This window comes from Rhinoraja longicauda, chromosome 15, assembly GCF_053455715.1.
Source record: "Rhinoraja longicauda isolate Sanriku21f chromosome 15, sRhiLon1.1, whole genome shotgun sequence".
NCBI classification, from domain to species: domain Eukaryota; kingdom Metazoa; phylum Chordata; class Chondrichthyes; order Rajiformes; family Arhynchobatidae; genus Rhinoraja; species Rhinoraja longicauda.
The window spans coordinates 32,171,655-32,199,339 of NC_135967.1; the positions used below are offsets into that span (position 1 = coordinate 32,171,655).

Consider the following 27,685-nt stretch of genomic DNA (forward strand, 5'->3'; position numbering starts at 1 on the left):
CGGTTACATCTACTTGTAGCTCAACGGCAACCAACACAAGATGCAAATTTAGTTTAGTTTAGTTTATTGTCACGTGTACTGAGGTACAGTGCAAAGCTTTTTGTTGTGTGCTAACCAGTCAACAGAAAGACAATGTATGATTACAATCGAGCCATTTACAGTGTATAGATACATGATAAGTCAAGTCAAGTCAAGTCAATTTTATTTGTATAGCACATTTAAAAACAACCCACGTTGACCAAAGTGCTGTACATTTGAATTAGGTTCCAATAGAAAAAAAAATGAAAACATACAGTAGCACGCAAACAGTTCACAGCGCCTCCTCAATGAGCCTCAAACGCTAGGGAGTAGAAATATGTTTTGAGCCTGGACTTAAAGGAGTCGATGGAGGGGGCAGTTCTGATCGGGAGAGGGATGCTGTTCCACAGTCTAGGAGCTGCAACCGCAAAAGCGCGGTCACCCCTGAGTTTAAGCCTAGACCGTGGGATAGTGAATAGCCCCAAGTCGGCCGATCTGAGGGACCTGGAGTTAGAGAGGGGGGTTAGAAGATTTTTGATGTAGGGGGGGGAGTGTCCATTTAGGGCTTTATACGTGAATAGGAGGAGCTTGAAGTTGATTCTGTACCGTACAGGGAGCCAGTGGAGAGAGGCCAGAATCGGGGTGATGTGGTCCCTTTTACGGGTACCCGTCAGGAGTCTCGCTGCGGCGTTTTGGACCAGTTGCAGGCGGGACAGGGAAGATTGGCTGATCCCAGTGTATAGGGAGTTGCAGTAGTCTAGGCGGGAGGAAATGAAAGCGTGAATGATTTTTTCTGTGTCGTCGAATTTGAGGAAAGGTTTGATTTTAGCTATGGTTCGAAGTTGGAAGAAGCTGGCTTTTACCACAGCGTTGACTTGCTTATCAAATTTTAATGCAGAGTCAAATATCATGCCGAGGTTTTTGACATGCGGTTTGACTAGGCAGGATAGGCTTCCAAGACTGCCTGTTATCAATTTGATGGAGTCGGGGGGGCCGAATAGGATGACCTCAGACTTGCTCTCATTTAATTGGAGGAAGTTCTGTGCCATCCAACATATTATGTCCTCAAGGCAGTGTGAGAGGCTGTTTAAATTTGACTGGTTGTTGGGTTTCAGGGGGAGGTAAAGCTGAGTGTCATCGGCATAGCAGTGGAAAGAAATGCCGTGCCTTTGAATGATTTGGCCAAGGGGGAGCATGTATAGAGAAAAGAGAATGGGGCCTAGGATTGAGCCTTGTGGAACTCCGCAGGAGAGGCTAGCTGGAGCAGAGGAATAACTGCCTATGTTGATGGCGAAACTCCTATCTTTGAGGTACGAAGCGAACCAGCTCAGGGCAGTGCCATCAATGCCAACCGCGTACCGGAGACGGTCAATAAGGATGGTGTGGTCCACTGTATCGAATGCTGCGCTGAGGTCGAGAAGGAGCAGGATTGCACAGTCGCCGGTGTCGATGGCGAGAAGCAGGTCGTTGTGTACCTTCAACAAGGCAGACTCTGTGCTGTGGTGGGCTCTGAAACCTGACTGGAAACTTTCCAGGATGGTGTTTTGGTGCAGGTAGGGCACTAATTGGTTAAGGATTGCCTTTTCAAGGACTTTTGACAGGAATGGCAGTTTGGAAATGGGTCTGTAGTTGCTAGGCAAGGTGGGGTCTAGGTTAGGTTTTTTCAGTAGGGGCTGGACCACCGCGTGCTTGAAACTGGTTGGAACAGTGCCAGTGGCCAGAGAACTGTTGATAATAGAGAGGATGCTGGGACCAGCTATTGCAATGACATCCTTCAGAAGGGCAGTGGGGGCAGGATCAAGGGGGCAGGTTGCAGGTTTCATAGCGGAGATAAGCTTTGCAAGGGAGGATAGAGTGACGGGTTGGAAGCAGTCCAATTTAGATGAACAGACTAGTGAGACAGCTAGGTCACGGGTGGGAGGGGAAATGTTCATTCTAATATTCTCAACTTTGTTGGTGAAAAATTTAGCGAATTCTTCGCACTTAGCAGGGGACCCAACTAAGCTGGTACTGGGGGCGGGACATATGACAGAGGTAATTGTTCTAAATAGGACCTTGGAGTTATGAGAGTTTTTGGAAATAAGGTCGGAGAAGTATTGTGCTCTAGCAGACTTTACTGCTTCCTGGTATTTGAGAAGATAAGGGAATAACATTTAGTGCAAGGTAAAGCCAGTAAAGTCCGATCAAAGAAAGTCTGAGGTTCATCAAGGTAGTAGTTCAGGACTGCTCTCCAGTTGTGGTAGGATGATTCAGTTGCAAAAAAAATGCAAAAATGCAACAATGCAACAAATGCAGAAACAACCATTTCTAGATTGTTAACACATTTCTTTTCTGGAGAAGTCGGGCCTGGATAAGTATCTCATGACGGCCAAAAGAGTATATATGGCATCAACTGCTGCACATAATACACAAACGTCCGGTGTGACTGTTCCACCCAGCAGCTGTTTGACTAAATTAAGAAGCATAGATGAGCAGGGTGAGGAAGCATCTTGAAATATTCAGCCCCATTCCTTCCTGCACAACAACCCCTGACCTACCGATTCGTCTCTCAACCCGCCAGCTCCTGTTTTTTGATGACCCAACCCACAGAGGAAACCATTGCATGCCTCTGTCTCCAACACCTATCTCTTTATCCCTTCCATCCTCAACCATGTTCATGGGCTCTCGTCCAAGATTCATTTTCACCTCACCTGCGATCTAAGGCACACGTTTCAATCCCTCTCCATACATGTTTAGCCCAATTCTCCGTCCCCTCCAGTCCATAATCCAGGGTGAGGCCTGATCCCTTCCTTTGTCCTGCTGATTATAACTCTCCTGATTCATGTTCAATGGGAACCCTTACTCTTCCCCCATAAAGCTAATTGTGCAGGAACTGCAGATGGTGGTTTAAACCAAAGATAGACACAAAATGCTGGAGTAACTCAGCGGGTCAGGCAGCATCTCTGAAGAGAAGGACTGGGTGACGTTTCAGGTCAAGACCCTTCTTCAGACTCAATTGTGCGGCATCCTGTCTTTCTTTTGAGGTCCATCCTATTTACTTGCAATGTTAGACCTATACTGTTTCAAGCAGGAGTTTCTGTTGCTGCTTTTAGTTCGGCTGATGTTGATCTAATTTATCTTGTTCTATCTAGATTTATTAACTTCTCCCAGACAACTCCCACATTGCTGAATGCATTTGGGGACTTGAATTATATTTTGTTATGATGAAAGATTGGACAACAGCAAAGGACCAAAATGTTATCACCATTTTCTTACACACATTTAAGCCTGAAACGAAGAAGAATGGGTTTGAATATGGGAAGGAGATGCAGCTGGATATGCCACAGGATTGCAAAAAGGTTCAATTTTGTAACCCTCCTTCTTATCCTTGCTGTATTTCCTACATCAGCCAAGAATACAAATAGCAGCTGATGCCATATTTCCATCTATTTAGCACCTACTTCTCCAATAAATGGTCTTATGTTCCGGTCGCGTCTTTGTAAGGGGAATTATAATGCACAGAAGCAGACCATTAGAACCAACAGTGTTTCTATCCCAAAATAGCCTCCTCCCACAGGTATTGTTACTAGCATTTCTTCTACTCATGAGGTTACAAGATATCTCTTTCAATTTTTAGCTTCATGGCTCATTGTGGTGAGTTTCCGAGTCCTATCACTCTTTGGGTAAAATAGCAGTCCCAGTCCCTTCTGTTGTATTGGTAGCATTAATGTCTCTTCGTCTTGGTCACAGCGCACAGAATTGCTACAAAGCCCCTCAAAGCTTTGAAAGCCTTTAACAGAAGTACAAGATCCTCAGGCTTTTGACCTTTCCTGCTGTACATACCCCAAATCCTCGAGCAATAGCTATCCTTATCAATTTGTTTTGCAGCTTATCCAGAGCCTTTATGATCTTGGAAAGTTTTCAACACAAATGGGGGCCAATCACCCCATCAAGTCGATGGCTCCTCGTGAGCCCTTTCACCCAATTATTATTCACAGGCCTAAGGAGGTTTTTGCTTTTTATTTGTAGATGCCACCAGATTTTTTTCCTCTTTTGCCTTTTTAAAAAAATCATTTTTTCCAATCCATCCAAACCTCTGAAAATCAGATTGGTTCCCACACTTCCTTAATCTGACAATTTTTATATGATAATTTTCCTGCTTTATTTTAATCTCTATCTCTAGCCATTCATAAAATTCTGGGTTGAGGAGCTTGGGCACCTTGGTCATCTTGAACCCCCTCCTTCTTCAAGCTCTCCCAATGTTCTATTGTAGTTTCATCAACTAATCTTTGACTCCAGTTCCCTTGAGCCAGATCACTTCTCATCCTATTGCAATTGGCTCTACTAAAATTCACTATTTAACTTAGAGTGTCCTTACCTTATCCACAAATATTCTAAGTAATATGATATTATGATCTATTCAAGAGGGTTTAATTGTCATATGTACCAACAATGGAATTATGAAATTCTTACTTGCAGCAGCATATCAGGCCTGCAAACACAACAGACAGATGACAATAATAAACAAAAAAATAAATAAATAATTATGTTAATGCTAGTTACTACCATTTCCCCCCACTGATACATACTGAACTTAGCCTACCTCATAGTCAGAACCATGTCCAGCAAAGTTTTCTTTCTTGGGGAGATGGAAATGTATCATCTGGGAATATTTTCTTCCTTTCCCATTTTATTATGGAGTCCATATTCGGATTGTTAATATCTCTCCTTACCATGACTTTTTGACTTTTGCACCTCATGTAAATTGCCTTCAATACGTTCTTCTATTTCGTTCCCACTAGCTAGCAACCTATTGAAAAACCTCAATAGCATTTAAATAGATTCTTAACTGCAACCAAATAGATCCTGCCCTTGACCATTTGAGGACATCGTCTCTCTCCAGCACTGCTGCATCCCCCTTAATCAATGCGTCAGATTCTATAGGTGAGAAGCCTTTTACTTCCTTAGAAGTCTTAGGAAGTTTGGCATGCCCCCAACAACCCTTACCACCCTCTACAGATTGAACTGTAGAAAGCATTTTCTCGGGATGTATCACAGCCTGATTTGGGAACAGCTTCATCCAAGACTGCAAGAAATTGCAGAGAGTAGTGGACATAGCCCAGACTATCACGCAAACCAACCTCCCTATCATTGACTCTATCTACACTTCACGCTGCTTCAGCAAGGCCAACAGCATAACCAAGGACCTGTCTCACCCCGTTCACTCCCTCTTCTCCCCTCTCCCATCAGGCAAAAGGTACAGAAGTTTGAAAACGCATATCTCCCGATTCAGGGACATTTCTTTCCAGCTGTTATCAGGCAACTGAACGGTCCTCTCATCAGCTAGAGTGTGATCCTGACCTCCCACGTATCTCTTTGGAGACCTTTGAGCTATCTTTATCGGACTTTATCTAAACGTTGCACCCTTTATCCTTTATCTGTGCACTGGGGACGGCTTGATTGTAATCATTTGTGGTCTTTTCTACGACTGGATAGCATGCAAACAAAAGCTTTTCACTGTACCTGACACGTGACAATAATAAACTAAACCAGAATTGGATTGAGAGTGACACACACATATGAAGATAAACATGTGCTAGGAGCACGAATAGGGCACTCAGCTCTTCCTGCCTGTTCAACTGTATCATAAATTCATGGCTAACATGATTATAATCAGGGAGTCCTGACCCAAACCATCATCTGTCCATTCCCGCCGCGGATGCTGCCTGACCCATTGAATTCCTCCCACATTTTGTTAATTGATTATAATCTCAGCTCTGGATTTATGAGGTAACCTGTCAATCACTTTTCTTATCAAGAAACTATTTACCTCCGTTTTAAAGAATGGTTATCCATGTGCTATCTTGAACTATTAACAGGTGCAGGTTGACTAATTCCTGTAAAGTGTGAGCTAGGAAAACCTCAGCCTCCCTGATGCATTGCAGTGATGTACCTCAGACATCCTAAAATGGAGCTTGGTTTATTAAACCCTTAGACTTGGTTCCCCAGGAAGTATGAATCGTCCTTAATTGTCCTGAAATCCTTAATCATTCTTGCTGAGTAATGGTGTCCAGGGCTATGGGGAGAAGGCAGGAGAATGGGGCTGTGAGGGAAAGATAGATCAGCCATGATTAAATGGCGGAGTAGACTCAATGGGCCGAATGGCCTAATTCTGCTCCTATGACTATGAACACATGAACTTAAGTTCCACAATGCACAGGAGTCAGTTTCAGCTGCCTCTACAAACTCATAATGTTGCATTTTTTTCTGTAATACCTTTTTCTTATAACACTTAATTTTAAATTGTGTGGTTTGAATTACCTCTAGCCCTATTTTCACTTCAATTTCATAATTCAAGTTATATGTTTGTGTAAAAATGATTGATATTTTCTTTGCAAACTCTCCCTGTAATTTTTTTGTTATGTATTGTTCCCCTTATTCATTAAATTTCCATTCGCTACATTCTGCAGAAACTGTGCTCCATGAGAAACTGCAGTCTATGTCTACCTCACCTGATGGCAATGCCTTCCTACTGCAACTCATAGATCACCTGCTCTTATATTCAGGGAATGGAGGGATATGGATTATATACAGGCAGATAAGAGAGGTGGTCTTGGCCTTATGTTCAGCACAGACATTGTGGGCTAAAGAGGCTGTAACTGTGCTACACCATTCTATGTTCTATGTGTCTGAGCAGACCGATGTAGACCAAGGGTGCCAAGGGTTATGGGGAGAAGGCAGGAAAGTGGGATTGAGAGAGATAGACCAGCCATGATTGAATGGCCGGGTAGACTCGATGGGCTGAATGGCCTAATTCTGCTCCTATGATTATAAACTGACAAACCTATAACCAGAATAGTCCCAAAATTCTCAGTCAGTTGGCAGTACCTTTAGGTAACCAAATCTGGCTTTCTGCAAGACTGTGAAACAACTTCTTACCCACTAACATGGCAATTTACATCACAGGTTAAGGTTAAGAAATTCAGATAGTACAATGTAATTATATTTCAATATGAAAATCAGCCTCTTACAAATTCCTTCACTCACTACATCACCGTTCTTTACTCCCGTTGGAAACTGCACTGTGTGGATAACTGCATGCCGTGTTTTTGCAGGTCCAACATGTATTTATGTGGCCAGGATCCCAAGTAGACCAGGCGATTGATTTTGTAATGGTTCTCCTGTTGCTGTTTATTTGTGATTTTGAGTTTGACACCTTGATGGTGATTCAAGAGCTCACTGTTGTAATCCAGGCCACGTGGCAACGGTTTTTCACAGAGGCCCTCACTCACCAATGACATAATGATCAGATAATCTCTACTCGTGATAATCATGAAGGCAACATACTAGGAAAAGATATTAAAGAATAACCAGTGTCATGTGGTAGTAATGCTATTAGTCACGAGCATTCATAAAGAGGAACTCAAAAACTTAAGCAATACTTGCAAACTGAAAATGGGGTTTATAATCACAATGATCTTGTTTTTGCTCGTGTGGTGCCAGGCTTGCACTTGTGATGTTGATGCACAGTGACATTTTCACCCTTCAGTGAAGTTTGCACATTTTGCAATCTTGAATCCACTTTCAGATCTTGTCCAACAGGCCATTCCTCACTTGTGAATCCGAGGACGCATTCTTAACTCACTTCGGTTGGAGGAAACCAACAATTAAGATGATAAACTTCTGAAGAAGGGTCTCGACCCGAAACGTCACAGTTTTGGTCTCCTAATCTGAGGAAAGACATTTTAACCTTAGAGGGAGTACAGAGAAGGTTCACCAGATTGATCCCTGGGATGGCAGGACTTTCATATGAAGAAAGACTGGATAGACTAGGCTTATACTCGCTGGAATTTAGAAGACTGAGGGGGGATCTTATTGAAACATATAAAATTCTTAAGGGGTTGGAGAGGCTAGATGCGGGAAGATTGTTCCCGATGTTGGGGAAGTCCAGAACCAGGAGTCACAGCTTAAGGAAGTCTTTTAGGACCGAGATGAGAAAACATTTCTTCACACAGAGAGTGGTGAGTCTGTGGAATTCTCTGCCACAGAAGGTAGTTGAGGCCAGTTCATTGGCTATATTTAACAGGGAGTTAGATGTGGCCCTTGTGGCTAAAGGGATCAGGGGGTATGGAGAGAAGGCAGGTACAGGTTACTGAGCTGGATGATCAGCCATGATCATATTGAATGGCGGTGCAGGCTCAAAGGGCCGAATGGCCAACTTCTGCACCTATTTTCTATGTTTCTATGTTTCTATGTTTCTATTCCTTCTCTCCAGAGTTGCTGCCTGTCCCGCTGAGTTACTCCAGCATTTTGCGTCTATCTTAAACTGATAAACTAGTTCCCCTGACTGCGACGCTTTCCCACTGCAGACTCACAGCTCACCTGCTCTTTTCATTGGACAGGAGCATGCCTAACCCAAGCTATCAGGTCTTATTTAAATATATAGATAAGAGTCTGATGACATTATTGAGACATGTCTGCCAGATTAGTTGAAGGCCTCTGTGTCAGTTCATAACGGTCTGGAGCAAGGCTGAGCACAAGATGAGAGCTGGTAGAAAATGACTTCAATCATCTTTGTGCCCTTGAGTAACAGGGGGAAGAGGAGGAATGAAAACATAAATGGCCGAGCAGTATTATCTTTGGACTCAGGCAGCTCAGCTTTAAGTTTGAGGCTTGTGTGCACCACATCTGTGTCTATTTACATTCAAAGCCTGAGATTGAATGGGCCTAGGAGGTGCATCATACATAGGTCAAGTCATACACATGAGGACAATGAGGTAAAGGTTATAGGAACAATGCAAATCTTATTTGCAGCAGCATCACAGATACATAGATTGAGACATTACACAAAACATATATTATACAAGAGATCGAAACGAGTTAAAATCTAATTAGAAAACATGTCCATGGTAGTGCAAGTGTTTCGTTACTGAGATAGGATTCCGGTCGTGCAGGTCAATTCAAGAACCTGGTGGTTATAGTATAGTAAAGTAAATATAATCCTGAACATCACTCCTGCCCTTGCAAACGTATTGCAGCTCCTATTCTCTCAAAGCTTTCAATCATAAAATCCCTTCCAGTGTTTAGTTTAGTTAATAGATAGAGCCTGGAAACACGTCCTTCAGCCCACTGTGTCCATGCCGACCAGAGATCACCCATGCACAGGTTTTATCTGACACACATAGGAACAATTTTACAGAAGTCAATTAACTTACAAACCTGCACGTCTTTGGAATGTGGGAAGAAACCAGAGTATCGGAGAAAACACCCAGTCACAGGGAGAACATAAAAACAGACAGCACCCATAGTCAAGATCGAACCCGGGTCTCTGGCGCTTTAAGGCAGCAACTCTACCGCTGCGCCATTGTGCCATCCTAAATCTTGCTTCATTTCCTTGTACCATTTATCCAGTCCAAACCCACCCCCTAACCCCGACTCATCTCAAAAGCACTTGGATCATCTGACCCTGCTCTTACCTACCTTTGCGCCACCATTGATGGCATGTTGTCCAGATTCCATGTTTTTATATTCCCACCCTAAAATAATCTACCAGGTGCTCCACCTTATACTGCATGCAGGCAGGCCTTTCCAGCCATGCTTTTCGGCAGATGGTTATCACTCTGCCTGTAGCTGCATCGCTTGGTCTGGCTTCACTTTGCTAAGCAGGCAGTACATAACATCCTGCTTTACAAAGGCACAGATTTCAGAACACACAATTCACTGCAGCTGAACGAGCTGTCAGCCAGAATTTCAATCCAATAACTTTTAATTAGATTGATGGACCAGTTACACCTGTGAGGGCAGAAACTGAGTTCAGTGAAAAATGTCCTTGAATGCTTAGCATGCCAACCACATTCCTCTCACTATAACTGGAGCAGAGGTTTTGGTGTGTTTATTTGCAATGAATTAATGCCTGTGATTTAAGTGCTTTAAGAATAACATTGCTCAATGTAATATGTTACTAATGTTGAAGTGGCTCAATCTGGACATATGCTTGGTGGAAATTTGGATTCTGTCATATAATTTATGTCAAAACACCGCATTGAAAATGCCTTGTAATTAATATCATATTCATTCTCACCATACCCCCCCATCCCTCCCAATAACCAGATTTTATTTAAGCGAGCTTTTGGTATTGTATCTCCACGAACTTCAGGGGCGGCACAGTGGCGCAGCGATAGAGTTGCTGTCTCACAGCGCCAGAGAACCGGGTTAGATCCTGACAATGGGTGCTGTGTGTACGGTGTTTGTACATTCTCCCTGTGACCGCATGGGTTTTCTCCGGGTGCTCCGGTTTCCTCCCAAACTCCAAAGGCCTATAGGTTTGTAGGTTAACTGGCTTCGGTAAAATTGTAAATTGTCCCTAATGTGTAGGATAGTGCTAGTGTACATGGAGATTGCTGGTCGGCATGGACAGTGGGCCAAAGGGCATGTTTCTGTGCCATATCTCTGAAGTGGGGAGGTGGGGAGGGGAAAGAGGGGAGGAGGCAGTGGGGGGAGAGGGGAGGGGGGATAGGGGACAGGGCAGTGTGGGGAGGGAGGGGTAGGAGGGGTGGGGGGGGAAGAGGGGAGGGGGAGTGGGCGAGGAGAGGGTGCTGCACCAATGCAGGAGAGGTTTGGCCCCAACGGGTCCACTTGGTCTAGTCAACCTATATTTCTCTTCAGTATTCTAAAGTCAGATGTGGACTTGAAAAACTGTTAATGATGAGCAAGGAAACTGATACACAGCCAGTCTCAGAGGAAAATGCATTAGTTTCATGTCATCATTATGGACCCATGGAAGCACATAATTGGGCTTGGCACTAAGCAGACAGCGGAAGTAGTCACAACAATAGGACAATGTCACATTATATTTTGCCTGAAGCAGCAAAAAAGATTCAAGGCACTTCATACCAACCAAGGTTTGTCAGTAAGCCACACAGCAGATAATTAGGATGGAAATTCATCTTTGGTTGCAAGGGCTAACTGCATGATATGGTGCATATGTCCAAATCGCTTTGGTTCGTAAAATCAGGAGCTGAATTTAGAAGCTGAGTACAATTTGCTCTTTCTACTCTACTCGGTGCATTCCACTCAGGTAGAATTCCTACCCCATTAAACAAGTGACCAAAGACTTGGTCAAAGCAGTCTGTTTTAACGAGTGACTTAAAAGGAGGACGGAGATGGAGAGAGGGAATTGCAGAACTTAATACGTTAGTAGCTAAAGGCACAGCAGCCAGTGGTGGAGTGATGGAACAACTTACCTCTGGGATGTGCAAGTGGCCAAAATTGGTGAAGTGGAGTGATCTCAGAAGGTAGCAGAGGTAGGGGAATTTATCAGGAAAATGAGAAGAAAGGACAGGGAGGGATTTGAAAACCAGAATGGGAATCAATAGGTTGTTGCATTGTTAGCCATTGTAGGCAACAGCACGTGTGACGGATGAATGTGTGTTGACATGAGTGCGATATGGATAGCAGAATTTTGGATGAGAACAAGTTGGCGGCACAGTGGCTCAGCTGGTAGACCTGTTGCTTCACAGCATCAGAGACCCGGGTTCGATCTTGACTTCAGACGTTGTCTGTGTCGAGTTCGCACCTTCTCCTAGTGACCACATGGGTTTCCCCCCACATTTCAGAAACGTGTGGATTTGTAGGTTAATTGGCCTCTATAAATCGCCCCTAGTATGTAGGGAGGGGATAAGAAAGTGGAAAAACATAGAACTAGTGTGAACGGGTGATCGATGGTCGGCGTGGACTCAATGGGCCAAAGGCCCGGTTTCCATGCTGTGTCTCTAAACTGAATGAATGAATACTTTATTGTCACAGTGAAATTCCCAAGGTATGCAAATAGTCGCCACATGAAGAGTGCTTACAAAGTTACAAAGCATCCTGTGTCAGGTCTACCTTTGTTCTTCCTCCCTCCCTCCCCCTCCATCACGGCAGTCCCCATTGTCCATTGTTCTTCCCCCTCCCTTACAGCGGTCCCCCCTTGCCAGCTCCTCCTTTTGTTCCTTCCCCCGGCAGTGGTCCTCACTCTGCGTGATCCATCATCATCCATCAGTCGGTGCCCTCATCGACCGCCGCATCGACCTCTCCACTATCGCCACCAGGTCCGGTCCTGAGGCATCCATGGCGCTGACCCAGGCTCCGTCAGCCACGGGCTCCACCGACCCAGGCTCTGTCGGCCACCGGCTCCGACCAGCAAAGCTCCACTGACCCGCAAGGTCCCGGCCCAGGTTCCGTCCCACGAGGCCCCGGCGCCGGCTTCTCCGCGGCCATCCGGGAGGCATTGAGACCGCGGCGCCTCGATAAAGGCCTCCTGCCACGTTCCCGGTCCGCAGCCACAGCTCGGCGGGAAGCCTTCTAGGCTAATGATGGATCCCAGTCATAGATCACAAGATCGAAAACACTGACTCACAGCTGTGTTTGTCTTAGAAGGCTGAATCATTTACATGTGCAATAAATAATGTCTGATTTGGTGTGGAGTATTCCATACCTGAACATCCAGATTGATATCTGGCTTCAAATAGGTCATAGGGCAACATTTGTTCATAAATTCATAAGTGCTAGAAGCAGAATTAGGCCATTTGGCTCTCATGTCTACTCCGCCATTCAATCATGGCTGATCTGTCTTTCCCTCTCACTCCCAGTCCCCTGCCTTCTCCCCATAACTCCTGACACCCTCAGGTGCTCCAAATAGTTTGAATGCTTTTCGCTATTAAACTCACTGCTGAGGCTCAGAGATTAAGAGTGGCCATGTTGATGAGGTATGAGAGGTGCAACTCACTGCACCCTCATGAGAGGAAGAAATAACAACAAGAGACCACAAAGACACGATGGCTACTGCTGCTGCCAATAGTACAGAACCGCACGCTCACCCCTGCTAATTACAATTCACACGGCCAACCTACAACTGGCCTTATCAATCGCAAATCATGCAAATACATTTCAGAAGTCTGCCTGTACCTTGGAGCAAAGACTGCAGGTTCAGCTGGGCCTCTTGGTGCAATTCCTCCACACAGGGTGGTCTGGATGAGGAGTCGAACACATTTATATTCTGTTGCCATGACGACTTGAAGTGGGCCGTCCTCTTGCTCTCCTGATCCAAGTTCGATCCACCTGAAGTTAAAAATGAATCAATAATTGCACACTGCATACGAGACAAAGAATTACCGCAAGAGGCAGGTTGTGGTGGAGGATTTAAGGAGCGCAGCTGAAGTTCAAACGTAAATGTGGCAGAAGGTCAGAGTGGAGCTTCAATTAGTATGTCAACTTTGACTGGTCTTTTACTTGGAGACATTTTTGATCTCTGTTGTGGACGGTAACTTGAGTAGCCATTGGACCACTGTATAAATCAAAAGGGCAATTAAAGCACTGGCCCTCCAAGACAGGTCACTCGGCACAAGCAGTCAATTGCCACTAAAGAAGCAAGACTCCCAGCAGCAGGCAAGCAAGGTCACTCGGCAATAAAATATCCACCTACTGCTTTTGAAGGCCCTACAGACACAGATCTTTATTTTGTCTGTAAAGAACAGGCGAACGCCACGTCTGGGCACATACCACCACTGGCAAAAACTGGCCAAAAGTGCCGCCACAACGTCTGAGAAGGCTGTCAAATCAAAAAGCCAAGAGGTGTTTTTTTTGTAATTAATTGAGACCATTTATTTTGATCAAATGGATCAATGAGCAAGTATTTTATTTTTCCATGATTAGCACTAGTACTACACAACCTGGAATAACATAATCCTAAACCCTGCCGATCACAAAAGCCTTCACAAGAGGGCAAAAGCCGACAGCGCTAATGCTTATGATCTCAGGATGGTTTGGACCTCTTCACGGCTAATAAAACATTTGAAGAGTAGCTCTGTTCGAATGCAAGCAGTGTGGGAAGTCAATTGGCACATTAGCAAGCTCCCACAATGTGATAATGACCGGATATTGGCAAGACACAGAGATCATTTCCATGATTTTCTTTAAGACGGTGCCATGGTTTAACTTGAAGAGTCAAGAGTGTTTAATTGTTATATGTATTGGCAATGGAACAATGACATTCTCACTTACTGCAGCTTTACAGGCCCATTAGCAACAAATTAATATATGATAATCAATGGTGCAATGAATTACTAATCAGTAATACTGGGTAATCAGTCCATAACAGTGCAAAACCAAAGTCTGTATTGCAGCCACCACAAAGTCTGGGGAAATGGTTGGTGTTGTGCAGTGTTCTAGAATCTGGGAAGAAGCTGTTCTTGAACCTGGAAATCATGGTTTTCAGATTCCTGAATTTTTTCCTCTGACTGCTGCAGTCTTCCACATTGGCACGACTGTGCAGTTGTTAGTGTAAAAAGTGCAACTCTTTACTTTAGACTTTCGACTTTAGAGATGCAGCGTGGAAACAGGCCATTCGGCCCAATGAGTCCATGTCAATCAGTGATCACCCCGTGATCCTACACACACAAGGGACAATTTTTACATTTACCAAGCCAATTTTACCCACAAACCTGTACATCTTTGGAGTGTGGGAGGAAACCGAAGATCTTGGAGAAAACCCACGCGGTCACGGGGAGAACGTACAAACTCTGTACACTCCGCAGAGGCAGCACCTGTAGACGGGATCGAACCCGGGTCTCCGGCGCTGCAAGCTCTGTAAGGCAGCAACTCTACCACTGCGCCACCGTGACAAGTTACTTATTCTGAGCAAACTGCTCTAACCCCTCAGTTCTGGACTTCCTGTCACGTTATTCATTCAGCCGCTCACAGATACCAGCAGAGAGCTGCTGATGCTTCATGTCATCCATATGTCAGTCAGCGTTCAGCACTCACTGTCCATCTTCACAGGTGAACAAGAACCTTTTGCAGGATACGGAATACTGAGGGAGTGCTGTTAGCGCCTCTAACTTGCAGCAAGTCTCACTCACAGTCCCACACCAGCTGATCCAACTGATAGAGTCAACTCAATCTTCAATGCCATAGGAAGGAACTGCAGATACTGGTTTACCAAAGATACCAAAGATAGACAATAAGTGCTGGAGTACTCAGCGGGTCAGGCAGCATCTCTGGAGAAAAAGGATAGGTGATGTTTTGAGCCGGGACCTTTCTTCAGACTGAAGAGGGTTTTGAACCGAAATGTCACCTATTCTTTTTCTTCAGTGATGCTGCCTGACCCGCTAAGTTACTCCAGCATTTTATGTCAATCTCAATCTTCAAATTCAAATTCTTATCCTCCGAAGATCTCTGCATTCTTAAATTCCAGCCCATTGGAGTACAGGACTCCCCCAATAATTTACATCTGTGGTTTCAGCTATCCTGAGCTCCGGAATTCTTATCCAAGTCCCACAGCTTTTCTTTCCTGCTCCGAATGAAACCCAGACCTCCCTAGACAATAGACAATGGACATTAGACAATAGAGAATAGACAATGGACAATAGACAATAGGTGCAGGAGTAGCCATTCAGCCCTTCAAGCCAACACCGCCATTCAATATGATCATGTCTGACCATCCACAATCAATACCCCGTTCCTGTCTTCTCCCCATATCCCTTAACTCCGCTATCTTTAACAGCTCGATCTAACTCTCTTTTGAAAGCATCCAGAGAATTGGCCTCCACTGTCTTCTGAGGCAGAGAATTCCACAGATTCACAACTCTCTGGGTCAAAAGGTTTTTCCTCATCACTGTTCTAAATGGCCTACCCCTTATTCTTAAACTAAATGGCCTACCCCTTATTGTTAAACTGTAGACCAAGCTTGTTCTGTTACCGCCAGTCTTACAAACTCCTCCTCACGTAGCTTAATGCAATTTTTGTTCAACGGCAAATGGAAATGTTAAATGCTGGAAATCTGAAATAAATCCAATAAATGTGGGAAATCTTTGTCAGGTCAGCTGTCAAGTGTGGGGAATACCAGCTGCAGGTACACCTTGGCACTTACATGGATAGGAAAGGTTTGCAGGGATGAGGGACCAGCTAGGTCAGGCAACTTGTTCAGCAGGGTCGAGTTGGGCCGTAAGGCCTGATTTCATATTGTATAGTACGAATTATTTCATAAAACATCCATCGTATGAACTTGCAGGGAAGCAAGCTTTATATAAGCTCAGGAAATCCAGAAGCATTTTGAAGAATGGTGATTCCTGTGCTATAGGAACCTGTTGCCCATTTGACTCATTAGTCCAACTCATCAACTATGGCTACCAGCATTTTATTTCAGAAGCCCTTGCCTCAATACCTCTGAATTTGCTGATTTACATCAACTCCTCCCTGCTTGCAAATTCCTATTCTCACCACCTCTATGTGTACAGAGTGCTGAAATTTACTTTCCCCATGTGTCCATAACGTTCCTATCAGCTTTCTGCAGAACAGCCTGCCCTGTTTCATTGCTCTATCTGGAACATATGACAATAAAACACTATTGACTCTCTTCACTCTTGACTGCATCTTTTCTCAACATATCTCTGTTCTCTGTAAATATGTTACAACAAAAACACCTTCTGATTTACACCCTACTTACATACATAATGAGCCACAAATTATATTGTAGGTTTATACAGTAAGTCTGCTTTTATTTTAGAACAGAAAATCCACCTTTCTTCCCCCAATGTTCTCAAATAAAGAAGGCTAGAGTTCATAGCAATGGACTTTAATTCTGCTATTTATGTTATCACACCCCTTCCTCACAAACTTCTTCCTGATGTCTGTTACTAATTTGCTGATCACACTTCCATTTCCTCCTTCCTTCTGAACTTTTGTTCTCCAGCTGTTTCCCATTAGACACTCATCTGCCAGAAATCCCCTTTTAAACTTTATTCTCTCCTTTTAATTCATCACCTAACTTGCCCAAATTGATGGAAAGTAGCTGTTCCCATTTTGATGTCCAGCACTACTTTTGAAATTCTGTTAATGTAAAAGGTCCTAAGCTGCCAAGTTCATAACGAAGTGAATGGAGATAAAGGAATGCTATCAAAGGTTGCAGAATAGTCTTCCAGAATAACATTTTCTCTCCCAAGACACAGTGTTGGGGGGGGGGGGGGACACAGTGTTGGGGGTGGGGGGGGCACAGAAGACATAAAGCCACTGGATTATATGGCACTTTAACCAAATTTATAGGCTGAAAGAATGGCACTGGTTTGCTAAGTTTTTCACTGTGATCCTCCAAGGCAGAGGAGTGCATCAGAAGGCAGTGGAGGCCAATTCTCTGAATGCATTCAAGAGAGAGCTAGATAGAGCTCTTAAGGATAGCGGAGTCAGGGGGTATGGGGAGAAGGCAGGAACGGGGTACTGATTGAGAATGATCAGCCATGATCACATTAAATGGCGGTGCTGGCTCGAAGGGCTGAATGGCCTCCTCCTGCACCTATTGTCTATTGTCTATTGAGTGCCTCAGGAAGGAAAGCATGCAACATCAACATGAAACCAGTACAGCTGAGTAGCCTTGGTAGCTGCTGGCCTACCTTGCTGTTATTCATTGTGGCTAAGTCGTGAATCCCAAAGGGCCCATCGCTTGCCGCATCATAGTTTTTAGTTTTTAGTTTTAGTTTCAGAGATACAGCGCGGAAACAGGCCCTTTGGCCCATCGAGTCCGAGCCGAACAGTGATCACCGCACACTAATACTATCCTACTCACACTAAGGACAATTTACATTTATAGAAAGCCAATTAACTTATTGTTAACCTACAAACCTGTATGTCTTTGGAGTGTGGGAGGAAACCGAGGATTTCGTAGAAAACCAACGCAGGTTACAGGGAGAAGGTACAAACTCCGCACAGACATCACCTGTAGTCAGGATCGAACCCGAGTCTCTGGCGCTGAGAACACTGTAAGGCAGCAACTCTACCGCTGTGCCACCGTGCTGCCCTAAGTTCCTGAGAAATTGAACATAAAGTGGAATCCCCCTAAAGCCTAAATATTAAACAGGATCTTACAGAAGTGTAAAAGATTATGAGAGGAATAATCAGGGTAAATGCACAGTCTTTTACCCAGAGTCTGGGAATCAAGAACCAGAGGACATAGGTTTAAGGAGAGGTGGAAAGATTTAATAATAACCTGAGGGGCAACTTTTTAACCTAAAGGGTAGTAGGCATATGAAACAAGTTGCCAGAGGAGGTAGTTGAGGCAGATATTATCACAATGCGTAAAAAACATTTGGACAGGTACAAGAATTGGATAGGTTTGGAGAGATATGGGCCACATGCAGCCAGGTGGAACTAGTGTATATGGGGCATGTTGGTCGGCGTGGGCAAGTTGGGCCAAAATGTCTGTTTCCATGATCTCGGAACTTGAGTACGACTCATGGGCAAGTACGAAGCAAACCATTATCTTGATGAATCTTCTTCACCTCAACAGATATTTTTTTTTCATTAAGGCTATCCAGTTGCCTTTATTTGTGTTTTATAGGTGGTAAATAAATAGGTGATAAAGCTTAAACAACAGTCAACACCAGATTAAGTAGGTAACTTTTAGTATCATTGTCTTATAAAATATAAGGTGGCTTAAATAGAATCTTTAATCCATGGCCGTTGCACCATTCGAGATGCTCGCTACCTCGACATCTAACTTCAACCCATCTGACATTCATCTTATTTATATGGATTCACATTTTCATAAACACTCTTTAAAATTATGCAACCTCAAGCCTTCCCACACTCACCTCTCGCAGAGGAATGGCCTACAGAGCTCACACAAGCAAAAGAGCAGCAAAGGTCGGTGATGGAGAGAAGTCAAAGGCCAAAAACACACTGTCAAAATTGGAAGTAAGTGGAGTAATGACCTGATTCTCTGAGAAGGAACAGTACGTTTCTCTAGTACAATGCATTACGATGATTCCATGTGATTTACCACCCTTGGCACATTCAACTCTACAATGACAAATAAGACCTCACCTCAGAAATAAATAATTTTATTAAAGAAGGTAAAACTAGTCATCAGCAAAATGGTTATTGGTCTTAAAGTTTGATAAGTTTAGTTTATTTTAGAGATACAACGTGACAACAGGCCCTTCGGCCCACCGAGTCCACACCGACCAGCGATCCCCGCACATATTAACACTATCCTACACACACTAGGGACAATTTACACATACACCAACCCAATTAACCTACATACCTGTACGTCTTTGGAGTGTGGGAGGAAACCGAAGATCTCGTAGAAAACCCACGCGGTCATGGGGAGAATGTACAAACTCCGTACAGACGGCACCCATGGTCGGGATGGAACCCGAGTCTCCAGAGCTGCAAGTGCTGTAAGGCAGCAACTCCAGCGCTGAGCCACCGTGGCCGCAACAATTGTAAAAGTTATTTTACTATTTGTAACTCATCTCACTCTGACCACCCAGGCTGATGCTCAGCTGTACAGAGACCAAGATGATTGTCATAGCAAAATACTCATAAAGATTTATCCTCCAAACTTTGGCCCAGTTTTGATACTTCAGAATCCTGTTGATCTGTTCCTTTCAGAATTAATTCCAAACAAAGCTGCTTTTGCAATCTTGCTGCCCCATTTTTCACTTACTTAATGAGTGATGGTTTTATCTGTTAGTAAAGCCAGATTATTGCATAAAAAGAGCCATGAATTCCAGCAGACAATATTTAATTCAAGCATTATGTGTTGGTGTTCAATCCCATTACTGATCCTTGGAACAGTTTAAGATGTTGTGTACAGAATTAGAAGATTCAATTTATTTAATGCATTGTTCAATGCAACGTTAGACAACTCAGTAAATAGCTAACTAATTTCAATTCTCAGAAATCAACCAATAATTCAGTCATCTTTCTATCTTTGACATTGTGCAGGCAGCCAGTCTAATAGATCAAATTATCATTTTGTTTTACCTGCTAACAGAAGGCATAACTGGACTAAGAGTGTTTACAAATCTGACTGTCCTGCTGCAGAGACATCTTAGGAAGCTCAAACAAGGGGCTGGGTGGGTGGGAGTTTTGAGAGAACCTGGGTATCAGAGAGAGAAGTGAACACAGGTGTTGCAGGTTACCTGAACTTGGAAAATCAAATCAAACCTCATATTCTGCCTTGGTCATCTACAGCCCAGTGGTATGATCACTCAATGTTATAGTTCTAGGCTTCATCTGCCCATCATCCTCTGACAGTCATAGAGCCATATAGTGTGGAATCAGGCCCTTCTGCCCAACTTACCCATACTGATTAACATGTCCCATCTACACTAGTCCCACCTGCCTGCGTTTGGCCCATATTTCTCTGAGCCTGTCCTATCCATGTGCCTGTCTAAATGATTCTTAAACGCTGCAATAGTACCTGCCTTAACGACCTCCTCCAGCAGCTTATTCCATGCACAAAGCACATTCAGTAAACAGATTAAGAAAAAATAAAATAAAAATAGGACATAAAAGCACATAGAACAACTACATTGCCACAATTGGTCAGCCAGCAACACAACCAATTATCTACGACACTAACCTCCATTGCAAACCAATTCAGTAAACCATTTCTTCTCCCTCGGCCCACGTTGTATCAATCAAGCTTACCAGTAAACACCGGAACAAACTGCACTCAAACTGCCTTTTACTCAGTCAGTTGTTTTCAAGAGCGTACGGTTTAAGTGCAGTGAAATATCTGTTGGAGAGGCGGGTGGTTTTGTTACTCAAACATCTGCTATTTCCTGAAGGTCTTGCAATAATTAGAAAAAGGGAAAGAAATATTCTTCACAGCTCAAGGAAAAGAGGATCTAACTGCTTAATCTTGTTTTCAGAAGGGAAGGGTGTGTCTCTTGGTGTGAGGGCTGCTCCCCCTTCGCTCAAACCCCAAATAACGCTACTCTGATAAAGAGGTTGAGCCAAGCCAGTAGTCACCAGGGATGTGCTCCCTTCAAGAGCAGTCAAATATGACTGATAAACAAGAGACTGCAGATGCTTGAATCTATATCAAAGAAGGAGCAGCTGGTGAAACTCAGTGGGTCAGGCAGCATCTGTGGGGGCAAATAGATACTCAACGTTTCAGGTTGAAATACTTCATCTAGACCTTCCTTTTTCCTTCACAGATGCTGCCTGACTGCTGTTCCTTCTGCTCCACTCCTTGTGTTTTGCTTAGGACCCAAACAAATGCTGTTATGTTCTTGTTCAGTGATAGACGAGTGATGGAGGAATGGGAAACGGTGTGAAGTAGAGATAATCATTTTAAATTTGGCATTATTATCACAATTTTCTGCTGCTTAGCAACTGTCCACTCTGGCTTCATCAACACTCTCTCTGAAGCAAATTACCTTCTGCAACTGACTATTTCAGCTACCCTCTGCATCATGTCAACCATAGAGGTTTATCAGCATCTTTGATAGTGATCAGAGGTTGCAAGTGCACCAAAGACTGTTTTGATCACAGCCTGGGTATGGAAACGTTGTCATGTCTGAGGCTTAAGGCATTCTTGCTACTTCCATTCAGAATAGCCTTTCCATTACATACTGCACCAGTGCAGAGCACTCAGGGAAACTGCCTTGCCCAAAGTGTGGTCATTCTGGAGGGATTGGGTGGGTAAGTCAGTAGGAGGCATTGGTTGGTGCCAGAGATTGCTGCGTTGGCCATGCAATAGATATTCAGGGCTGGAAGTCGGTGGATTGGGGACCTGTGTTCAACCACTTGGAGAGGGTGAAGGTTTTGCCTGTGAGTAGGTGATCAATAATTAGATGAACCTTTGACAGGAGCCATGAGCTTGGTAAGGATGGAGTCAGTATCACAGAGTGAGAAGGGGCCTGAATGAAAGCTAAAAGGTAAATTCAAGGAGACCTTGGTAGGCAGAATCCCATAACTAAGACAGAACTACTATCAATCACACAGCTGCAGAGCAAGCAGCACGATAGAAACCTGAGATAGACACAACATGCTGGAGTACCTCAGCTGGACAGGCAGCATCTCTGGAGAGAGGAAATGGGTGACATTTTGGGTCGAGAAATGAACTTCTTTCCAGAGATGCCGCCTGTCCCACTGAGTTACTCCAACTTTTTTTGTCTATCTTCGGCTGAAACCAGCACCTGCAGTTCCTTCCTACACATGATAGAAACCTGGTTGGGTTGTGAGGATGTAACTAGGAAAATTGACAGGGGAGAGCCAGTGGATGTGGTATACCTCGACTTTCAGAAAGTCTTCGACAAGGTCCCACATAGGAGATTAGTGGGCAAAATTAGAGCACATGGTATTGGGGGTAGGGTACTGACATGGATAGAAAATTGGTTGGCAGACAGAAAACATAGAGTGGGGATAAATGGGTCCCTTTCAGAATGGCAGGCAGTGACTAGTGGGGTACCGCAAGGCTCGGTGCTAGGACCGCAGCTATTTACAATATACATTAATGACTTGGATTAAGGGATTAAAAGTACCAGTTGTGAATCTGTGGAAATCTCTGCGTCAGAGGGCAGTGGAGGCCAATTCTCTGAATGCATTCAAGAGAGAGCTAGATAGAGCTCTTAAGGATAGCGGAGTCAGGGGGTATAGGGAGAAGGCAGGAATGGGGTACTGATTGAGAATGATCGGCCATGATCACATTGAATGGTGGTGCTGGCTCGAAGGGACGAATGGCCTCCTCCTGCACCTATTGTCTATTGTCTATTGTCTATTGTGAGTGACTGGCGACTAAAGAACTCTGGATCAATGTGACCTATTTCTTCCCAATCTAAGGAAAACATCACACCAAGAATGATGTTGCAACTGTGGAAAACAGTTGACTCATACAAGAACAGTTTGCAAAGATGCATGATTCAACCTGGACACGAGGGTGATTTTACTGCACTGGGGGAAAGTTCAACCTTTAGATGTGTAGCCCTGTAACATGCAGTACAAAATGCCTACAACATAGGAATGTGGTGCTGAAGTTAAAAATCAAGAAATGAATAATAAGACAGCCCGTGACAAGTTAAATAGCCTATTCCTGCTTTCATTTCATAGTTTGATTTTGCTCATTTAACAAAAAACGTATTATAGTGTGCATGTGCAAGGAATGTCTGTTATAACTGAAGTGTATTAAATGCTATGACTCTGATGTATTGTTATCTCAAGATATTGATAGTTAATTGTTAGTTAATGTCTTGTATAAAGGATTTATTGATTAAATTCAGCCTCAACTTGATAATGTGGTCAGTCCAGCAGTTATCAGTGCCAGTCATGGAACAGCTAACAATGAGCTGGACTTGGGCTGTTCCTATGAGATGCTATGCTTTCTTCCAAAGATGGAACAACATATGGCTCATGTCAGGACAATACTCCATGTATTTTGATGGGCAAATAACCCTTCTGGAGTCAGCCTCTTTGGAATTCAACTTGGAGTTTCAGTCTGTCTCTCTCAGAGATGTGACCACGATCTTTCTGAAGTTTCTGAAGGTCACCTTGGCCTAATGCATAGATTATATTATTCGAGTGCATGCAGTGTATGTGTGAGCATTAAACTGCATGCAGCACACCATGGTCTCCAATTGCATTGGCTGTGATGACTGTTGGTTCACTGTCAGAGTGGGCTGACGAGGCATATGGCATACTCTAACTTTACAGTGGAGTCACTAAAATGTTGAATTAGCTTATTCGTAACAACTCTGTGAACACCATCAAATTCCAGATACAGTATTCTTTCGCTTCTAAACTGCATCTTCATTATTTCTCATCTATTTGAATGCATATCTTTTTAAAAATCTAAGATCTACCGTTTATAAATCAACTGCTCTCTGGGATCCAATTTATGCCAATCCTTTAAGATTTTAAACATGTAATTGATATCAGCCATCCCTTTCCGATGGAAACATTGCTAGTATCTGTTACTTGTCCTGAAAACCCATGAGCCTATGACTAATTACTGGCTTTGATGCTGAATGTTGTATTTTCCACAAGACAACGATGCCCTCCCCAGCACAGTGCCCAACACCTTATGTTGGGTATTTAGTGTAACTGCAGTCCAGAACGAAACATCATTTCCTGGTGGATGCAGCCCAGTGTTTTTGCAATAGTTGACAAACTGACACTTCCTGTTTTCATCATAGCAGCACAGACGTTCAAAGGTGCTTTTGACAAGGCCGCCCTGATATGTCTGTTGTGCCACGTCTCGTTCACTATTTATTTTAAACTCCCTTTGTCTGTTTGTGTTTACCATTTACGCAGCTTTTCCAATCATTGCATGAAATGACATCTCTCACTTTTGTGCCAAATTACCTGTATCCCCGCCATCCCTCCTGTGCCACCATGAATTGTGTTGTCACCTTTGAATTTTACATCAGCAAATTTGGGAGCACTGTCCCATAATTTTTTTGTAATCATTAATTAATATATCCTAAAACACCAGTGCGGTTTATTATTATTATTGTCACGTGCACCGAGGTACAGTGATAAAGCTTTACGTTGTGCGCCATCCAGTCAGCGAAAGGACGAAACATGATTACGATCAAGCCATCCACAGTGTACAGATACAGGATAAAAGGGGATAACGTTTAGTACAAGATGGAGTCCAGTAAAATCTAATTAAAGATAGTTCGAAAGCCTGGAACTGGACCGCTAGTTGGCCTGAACTGAACACTGTGGAACCCTGTGAGTCAATTCCTCCAAGACAGACGTTGCTTCCTCACAACCAGCCATCCCATGCTTTGAATCATTCAGTTGCTGAACCACTTTCAGCATTTCCTTTTCTCCTCAATGTCCTTTGAATTATAATTTCTTGCAGACAAATCTGCCAATGGCTGTTAAGGCCTAGCTAGCATAAGTAATCTATCGAGTTCCTCTATTAATCAATGTAAAATTCTTCAACAACGCCAGAAAATATTGACAAACAAGTCTCATCATCAATGATGCCATCATGACTATGCTGTACTATTCCAGTATTTTGGCCACTATGAAGGTACGGGTCAAAAGCTCCATTACCATAGATGAAGGGAGACATGCTGATCTTGGAATCTATCTTGTAAAATACGATAGTGCACTACAAGAAGCAGTGAGAGCCAACCATTATAACAGGGCACTTACATATTCTCCAGAGTTACTGCCTGACCCACTGAGTTTGTGTCTTTTTGGTAAACCAGAGGGACTCCAGGTCATCAAAGCAATCCATAAGATGAATAGGCATAGGTGCAGAATTAGGCCAATCAGCCCACTGAGAATGCTCTACCATTCAATCATGGCCAATCTATTTTTTCCTCTCAATCCTATTCTCCTGCCTTTTCCCCATAACCTTTCTTGCCTTTACTAATCAAGAACCTATCAATCTCCCCTTTAAAAATACCCAATGGCTGGCAATGAATTCTACAGATTCTCCAGCCTCTGGCTAAATTCCTCCTCATCTCTATTCTAAAGGTACGTCCTTATCCTGAGGCTGTGCCTTCGCACAGGCCCAGAGCCATCAAACACTCCTCATAAGTAATCTATCGAGTTCCTCTATTAATCAATGTAAAATTCTTCAACAACGCCAGAAAATATTGACAAACAAGTCTCATCATCAATGATGCCATCATGACTATGCTGTACTATTCCAGTATTTTGGCCACTATGAAGGTACGGGTCAAAAGCTCCATTACCATAGATGAAGGGAGACATGCTGATCTTGGAATCATGAGCAAAAAACAAACCGTTGGAGGAATTCAATGCGTCAGGCAGCATCTGGTCTCCAGAAGGGTAGTCTGTCCATTTACCTTCACAGAATCTGCATAATCGGCTAAATTCCTCCAGTACCTTCGGTTTCCTCCCACACTCCAAAGACATACCGGTTTGTAAGTTAATTGGCTTGGTAAATGTAAAAATTGTCCCTAGTGGGGATAGTGTTAATGTGCGGGTATCGCTGATCGGCGTGGTCCCGGTGGGCCGAAAGGGCCTGTTTCCACGTTCTATCACTAAACTAAACTAAAGACACTATCCGGGACAAAGGAATACATAATCATTGGTGACATAAGGAACTGCAGATGCTGGAATATTGAGTGACAAAGTGCTGGAGTATCTAAGCGGGTGGCACAGTGGCGCAGCAGTAGAGTTGCTGCCTTACAGCGAATGCAGCGCCGGAGACTCAGGTTCGATCCTGACTACGGGCGCCGTCTGTGCGGAGTTTGTACGTTCTCCCCGTGACCTGCGTGGGTTTTCTCCGAGATCTTCGGTTTCCTCCCACACTCCAAAGACGTACAGGTATGTAGGTTAGTTGACTGGGTAAATGTAAAAATTGTCCCTAGTGTGTGTAGTGTTAATGTGCGGGGATCGCTGGGCGGCACGGACTCGGTGGGCCGAAGGGCCTGTTTCCGCGCTGTATCTCTAAAAAAAAAAAAAGCAGTTCAGGCAGCATCTCTGGAGGACATGGCAAGGCGATGTTTTGGGTCGGGAAGGGACCCGCTGAGTTGCTCCAGCACTTTGTGTTTCACTACATAATAACGGGTTTGATATTAAGAATGGTCAAGGAACACCAAGGTCTTATTGTGGATGTTTATAGATCTCTGAAGATAGTAGGGCATTTGGTTGCTGGAATAAAAGAGTGCCAGATCTGAACTGATTGGTTCAGCCATTAGAACTGATAAGGCCAGAGAGTGATATACAAAACAATTGTTAAGCGCCAGCTTGAGTTTTGCGTATGGTTCTGTTCAGCAGCAGCTTGCAATGGTACTCGAGAGATTGCAGAGGATATTTGCTCATGCTGGAGGAATTGCCTTGGCTCCGGTTGTCGTCGTTGAAGCAAAGAAGGTTGACGGTAAAATTAAATAATGTGCATAAAATGACGAGAGACGAGAGGCAAAACAAATAGCAAAAAACTAGTCCCTGCAGCAAGAATGTGTTGACATAGAGTTAAGGTAGAAGGATTAGAGGGGAACCAGAGGGAAAATGTTTCACCCAAAATGTGGTGATGTCGGGAATGCACTGTTTGTGGTGGAGACCAATGGGAGGAATCACTCCTAAACGCAGCATCACATGTGGTCCAATGGCCTCAATAAATGCATCTTCAGATGACATATTCTGCAGCTGTACTACTTTTCTTACACAATGCTCAATTAACTGCACACCGACATCAAACAATGTCCTCTATCAGTCAGAACGTATGCCTGATGTTCACGTCAACAATGAATTGGAGCCTACCTTCAAACCCATGCACACCCATAGTCATGTCCTTATGCACCTATACTACTGTAAACTTCACGCCTCAGAACCAGCACACAACCAGCCATTTATTCTTCCATGACAGTCACGTTTGCCAATCACTGATACGCTTCTTCCTCTCTTGTAAAATACGATAGTGCACTACAAGAAGCAGTGAGAGCCAACCATTATAACAGGGCACTTACATATTCTCCAGAGTTACTGCCTGACCCACTGAGTTTGTGTCTTTTTGGTAAACCAGAGGGACTCCAGGTCATCAAAGCAATCCATAAGATGAATAGGCATAGGTGCAGAATTAGGCCAATCAGCCCACTGAGAATGCTCTACCATTCAATCATGGCCAATCTATTTTTTCCTCTCAATCCTATTCTCCTGCCTTTTCCCCATAACCTTTCTTGCCTTTACTAATCAAGAACCTATCAATCTCCCCTTTAAAAATACCCAATGGCTGGCAATGAATTCTACAGATTCTCCAGCCTCTGGCTAAATTCCTCCTCATCTCTATTCTAAAGGTACGTCCTTATCCTGAGGCTGTGCCTTCTCACAGGCCCAGAGCCATCAAACACTCCTCATACGTCAACCCAATCATCCCCAGGATCATTCTCCCATTCCAGCACATCCTTCCTCAGATATGGGGCCCAAAACTGCTCACAAT

At 43.8% G+C, this 27,685-nt stretch overlaps 1 protein-coding gene across 7 annotated transcripts in view; it reads right to left on the minus strand.

Annotated features, from left to right (window-relative positions):
- Positions 1-27,685, minus strand: part of nhsl2 (NHS-like 2) — a 256,426-nt gene that overhangs the window by 27,435 nt on the left and 201,306 nt on the right. For all 7 annotated transcript variants that reach the window (XM_078412443.1, XM_078412444.1, XM_078412442.1 and 4 more), the window contains exon 2: positions 12,943-13,095. In XM_078412443.1, coding sequence (XP_078268569.1) covers positions 12,943-13,095 — 153 coding nt within the window. The remainder of the gene's footprint in view (positions 1-12,942; positions 13,096-27,685) is intronic.